At 40.8% G+C, this 6,000-nt stretch overlaps 1 protein-coding gene across 3 annotated transcripts in view; it reads right to left on the bottom strand.

The window, feature by feature from the left end:
* Nucleotides 1-1,838: 1,838 nt before the first annotated feature.
* The window catches only part of NUDT4 (nudix hydrolase 4), a 30,479-nt gene continuing 26,317 nt past the window's right edge, over nt 1,839-6,000 (bottom strand). For all 3 annotated transcript variants that reach the window (XM_054819246.1, XM_054819234.1, XM_054819242.1), the window contains one exon: nt 1,839-5,534. In XM_054819246.1, coding sequence (XP_054675221.1) covers nt 5,332-5,534 — 203 coding nt within the window. In that variant the 3' untranslated portion in view covers nt 1,839-5,331. The remainder of the gene's footprint in view (nt 5,535-6,000) is intronic.

The raw sequence follows: 6,000 nt of genomic DNA, 5'->3' as shown, positions 1-6,000 counted from the left end.
AGATACCGTGGTGTAGGCTGGGCGCTCATCTTCAGACCTACTGCGAAGGAGTGGCTTTGGTTCAGGCCTGATCTGCACCTCGCTGCCTGACCGGTCCCCAAGTTCAGACATCCGTGATTCCTGCAGGCAGCCTTGCGAGGTCAGTTATGAATCTGAAAGAGTTCTCGTGCCATGTTCAGTTGGTGCTCGCTGTAGCAGGTGTTATCATCTCGGCCCAAATACCTGCCGTACCTTTAGAAGTACTCCTGCTGTGGTTTTCCCATCAGCTACTCATTACTGTCACAGTAAAACTGAAGGTGTAGGAAGGAAGCGGTTAGGAGAGTCAAGCAGTTGAATGGCAGCAAAAAGCCCCTCAGGACAAGGGCCCGGTTCCAGACTGTCTGGATGGAAAAGGCACCAGGGCAAGCCAGCCCCAGGGTCAGTGCATGGGATGATGGCCTGTGGCCCGTAGCACGCGTTGCTGGATGTGTGCTGTGTGCTGTCCAGCCATCGGAACTGGTAGTAACAAAGGAGGAGGGAAAGCTATCGGGAACCAGTGCTACCACTGTTCAGTGTGGGCCATCAGGCAAACAAACAGCAGGTGATTGTACCACAGGCTCACTCAACAGTCTCTACCCTTCCTGAACTAGCTCTTTGAACAGCGTTTCCTGCTTATTTAGGGACAGAAAATTGTCTGAGAGCATTGTTTGGGGTGGCGTGTAGCCCACAGCACTCAGATTGCTACAGGCAAAGGGAGCTGCCTACTGCTGCTGAGTTTGCAGGTTAAGAGGTGATACCATTCCTTGCGTGGAGCACTGTCCTAGCGTGGACACAGTGCTGGCTTCATCCCTTGAGCTGAGCAGGCAGTGCCTAGCCTAATGCCACAGCGGTGTTGAGGCCAGGATAGTGTTGAAAGTAAGAGGGTTAAGTTTAAAAAAACCACCCAAACACATTCAACTTAAAGCTTGAAGATTCTTGTCATCTTCTGAATCTTGGAAAAATCAAATCATTTTGCCTTTCCCTCTCTGTGTGTTGTGCTTTGACCCACGCTCTACCCCTACTTGTGTGCCTCAACTTCACATGAGGCATGGGAGATATTCTGATGGGAGCCTGGCACAACTACTGAAAAACTGTCTTAAATCTGGAGAGGAGCAGGCTGTGTGGTAACTATTTACTTGTCAGAAGTCAGAGAGGGGGAATGCAGTAACTGCTCCCTGTCAAAACAATGCAAAAGGAAGCAGGTTCACAAAGCAAGGCAAGAGGAGAGGGGGCTGTAGCAGCAGTGCTCTCCAGGCTGGGCTGGGCATTGGAGACTTGGGTGTTCTAAGGCAGAGTCAAGTTCAAGAAAAAGAAATCCATTCCTCAAAACAAAGTACAAAGAAACCATGTGTGGCTGGGGAGAATCCTGAGCCACAAACAGTGGGAGACAGGGGGACATGAGGAAAATATTTACTGTCCTGTAGTTACTAACTCCTCCAGGCACTGTTAGAGGTGAGGCACTGTGCTAGATGGACCTTTGGTCTGATCCAAGGCAGCTGCTCTCGCTCTTACTGTACAGATCTTAAATGCACATCTATGCTGCAACTGGCAGGCAGGAGGAGAGCAAAAGGCAGTAGAGAGTTAGGAATCTCCTTGGTGTGGGCAACAGTTAATGGGAGAGAGCTGCACAGGGAGCTAGGACGGGCACGATGGAATAAGCTCTTCAGAGGGCTCTTCCACAGAGCTTGATAAAGCTAGAGCACAAGGATGAGGCAAGAAGTAGGAAATATTAGATGAAACCAAGTATATTTGAGATGAGATTGAAAACTCCTGCATAAACACTTCTTTTGCAGTATTTGCAATGGAATGACTACATCATCCACAGGACTAATTTAGATTTTATTCTGGTATTTCTCAAATATAAAAAGTCAAAATTCTTACATCAATCTTTAAAGAAAATCCATGCATGCAGGTCAAAATGTTTACAACTTAATTTGCCCCCCACCCCTTCCCTTGTTTTCATTTCACAAACCATGTTGGTAAGTAAACCAAGTGTTTGCCTTTTTTTTTTTTTTTCCACAGCACATTGTTAACAGACCAAGGCTAGGCTAAGTCAGGGGTGCAGTAAGCACCAAAATAAGATTTTTCACTTTAACAGCCTCTCTGCAATACCTCAGTACTTCTTGCAGTGTTTAAAAGCACATTTGTCTCAATTCTTGCTCCACATAATTTTAAACTTTAAGGCTATTTCTGTTTGATGCCACCATAATCTAACTCATGACAATTTCAAAACCTAACAGCCAGGAAAAAGCAGCGGTACAAACTAAACTTTTTGAAAACTGCAGATGACAACCTGTCTCTTCCCCTTCTCCTCTGGAGAACCACATCTGGATACACTGTGCAGAATTTATGGTGTGAGAAAAATCCCAAATCTGCTCTGTATCAAATAGGTTTGGCCCATCTAAATAGAGATGCATGTAAAAACAAAACACTTGTACATTTAAATTGATGGGTAGTAGAAAAAACTTTATCTTCCTATTCTGATTTTTATACAGACCCCTTCTGTTGAAGTTTAGCATTAGATTTCATTAGGACTGAAGCCGTACCACTGCCTCTTTCCTACGGTTGCTCCCTGTAGCGTAACTGAAGTTGTTTCTCAGTTCACTTTTACAATTCACAGAACATTTATCTTACTTATCAAACTAAGCCACAGAGCTTCATTCTGAAGGTTGCATAGAGACTGAAGAGATTTATACAACGAATGCTGTTTAAAAAAAAAAATCTCTGTCTGGCACTACTGAACAGCTCAAATGTGTGTGACCAAAAAATAACCAAAATATTTATAGGCAATCAACTCTGAGTTTGTTAGCAACAGCAATACTGTACATTTTTACATTATTATCAAATACATAATTCAAGAGTTACAAAATAAGATCATGCATTACCAGTAAATCTCATACAAGCTTGGATTGGTTTCATTCCAAGAATCTGAAATGGAGACAGAAGCATTTTTTATGAATAAGAACTCAAACTCTGGATTCTTGTTTTAGCTTTCACAGATTCTATATAATCTTGTTACAAGAAAGCCTGTACACGTTTGCTCAATTTAAAGTGTTAAAATGACTACTGAACAAAAAAGTGAGCATCAAAGTGATCAAAAAAGGGAGCTAAATGATTTACTCTTATAAAGGCAACTTTAGAGCCAGAGGTACCTTTACACACTGTGGGAATGGTTTTAACCAAGATTAGACATTCTTCAACACGCTCAACTCCCCCTTCTTCTGTTTTGCCTGGCAAAACCAGTGCTTTTGATAGATCACTCAGTTTGAAGAAGGGAGCTAAGCAAACGGTGTCCCATTCTGGATGAAGTTCAGTGTAAAGTACGCGTACGTGTTTGTGCACTACCGAGACATCGACACTCCTTCCCCAGCCCCCCACCTCCTGCCTGTAGGATGGATAAGCTGTTGGCAAGAGTAATTCCACCTTCAGGTGCCCCTGAACAGAGCTCTGTGTTCTTTCCAGTTCTGGAAATGACCTGGAAGAAGATACAGGGATGGAAAAGCAGCATCCCATCCAACATTTCAGAAGTCTTCAGCTTTGTGGCTCATGCCTCTTGTCAGTAGTATTTATGCCTCTTCAAAGAGAGCAGCATTAAGAGATCAGATCATCTGTCTCCCTAGTTTCACTGCATTTACATATGGCACAAGATTGGTTTTCTAAGGAGTAACTTTGTGGCAACAACATTTTTTTCCTAAAAAAGTGTAACAGCACAAAAAAGTTTAATTTATAGCAGCATTTTACACAATTTGTGTTAAAAAAGTAGAAGTTAACCATTTGTGTATTGAGTAACAAAAGGTTTAAATTACATTTATTTTCCATTTTACACTCACTATTTACTAGTTGGACTATTTACAACGGTTCAAATGCTGTGTAAGAGAATGAGCTTTACCCAGAATAAACTTCACATGTGAGGTAATGGTCTACCTCAACCTCTGTTTTGGCTGGCTACAGCGGAGGTACAGTTGGGTTTAGATCCTAGAAAAAAATTCAGAATTAGGATGTTCATATGAATTCGATTGTGTTCTTGTAGAAGCAACCATACACACACCCGTACACAGAGAGTAATCCTATGGTAAAAACATTAAGACCAACAGTGGATTTAATTTTCATCTTTTTGGCTGAGAAAGAGGAGAAAATAATTAAGAACAGGGAAGTTGTCAGCTGTACCTCATTTATTCCAACTAAGTTTTTATCAAGAGGCCAGCTTTTAATTCAAGAAGCTAAAGCAATTAACATCAAAATAGTAAGACTGAAGAATTTAAGAATTAACTTAAAATTGGGGGTTTCAGCACAACTTGTAAATAAGACAAAGGAATATTATTTCTTTGAGTATCAACCCACCTGTCTCCAAGCCCAGGAGGTACCACTACTAGCTCCTGCTGGGCAAGGCACCAGCAACACATGCTTGTTAATGGACACCTCTGTAACATAAGGGTGCCCCTTGGGTAAGTCTGACTTTCCTCTACACATTTTTAAATGACAACAGACTACACAAGATGCTTCTCATTGAGGATCAGAAGTTTTTGGAAACTGCAGTGTAATTACAGCACGAACAAAACTTGTATCAAAATGCTAAAAGGAAAAACAAAACGGAGAAAGAGGGATCTACAATGCTTTTCATGTAAGTCTTCTGATAGTTCCATCAGCTGACCAAGTAATGAAACAAAAGTATAATGGATGGTTTTGGTAGTTGCAAGACAAAGTTATTGTTCTTGCTCTAGTTATACATTACATGAAGATTGCATAGGACAAGGCAACCTTTTGGATAACTGAGGCAAGCAGTGCTTAGTGTTGGTATCCTTTGCTCTCGACGGGCTGAATGTGGTTTAGTGCTTTGTTGTAGTCACACTTACACATCTCTGCTTTCACCACACCCATTTACTCACACAGTGCCATCTTAAGATCTTAGCGGTCCATCTGTAGATACCAAGTAAGAGTTTTATATAAGACTATTTGCTCACATTTTTTTCTACGCAAGTACTCTTGTGGAACTACTGACTAAAACTGACAAGTCTTAAATAAGCTGAACACCACTGAGATGCATATTTTATTTTAGCAGATATGGAAATTTATATACTCAAGTTTCTTTTTTTAAAAAAATGGCCTTTTAAGGCATTTTAAAAAAATCCATATATGGCTTTGGTTTGTTGAAATACTATTTTACATTGTTAAAAAGGAAAAACATGTTCAAATGAATTTGACATTACAACACATTCACATATTTCACTTAGAACTGACAGTTATACAGATGCCTACATGTGATCACAGATGTCTCCCCTTGTGATGACATGAATAAAAAGGTAATCCGAATGCTTATCTCACAGTAGAGGGCAACCCAGAAGTCTGTGCAGAAGTGACATATAAGGAATTACTATCTGGAAGAGGGGGAACCACAGAGTTTCCATTAGTGGGTGAACAGCTCAGTTTCAGTTTTTCCAAGTACTCTGCATGAACAGGCTTGTGACACTGAAGGACCTTGATTGCATCTTCCACTTTAAACCATTCTCTTTTCCTTCCTGAAAAAGTATAATCCACAACGAAAGAGAGAGTTACAAATTTGTAACAGTACCATTTGTTGCTATCTGATCATTCACTTTTTCTCATTTCTTTTACTGTAGAAGTTCAAGTTGTCAGGCAAAAGATACAGAGTGAAGAGACACTGAAAGAACTGAACACAAGAGATGCACTCAATTTACTGAAATGAAGTTCCTAATAAAGCCTTTCAGATAACTCTGTTGAAGCAGATACTGGGCAGATTCTGACTGGGCAGAAGCTCATATGACTGCTCATATGCTCCAAAAGCCACATCTAGTCCTTACAGAAAAGAATAATATTATTTAAATGACTTAATACTGCCTTCCTACATTGTCATGCCTAGCACAGAACTAATCTGAAGAATGAACATGCATGCATGAACTTCCAGAAGAATGGGCTGGTCTGATTTAGAAAGCAGCATTCCATACTTAAAACATATCCATGCAT

The sequence above is a fragment of the Grus americana genome, chromosome 1, assembly GCF_028858705.1.
Source record: "Grus americana isolate bGruAme1 chromosome 1, bGruAme1.mat, whole genome shotgun sequence".
NCBI lineage: Eukaryota > Metazoa > Chordata > Aves > Gruiformes > Gruidae > Grus > Grus americana.
Note: the sequence above shows the minus strand (reverse complement) of the source record. Positions and strands in the feature narration are given on the sequence as shown.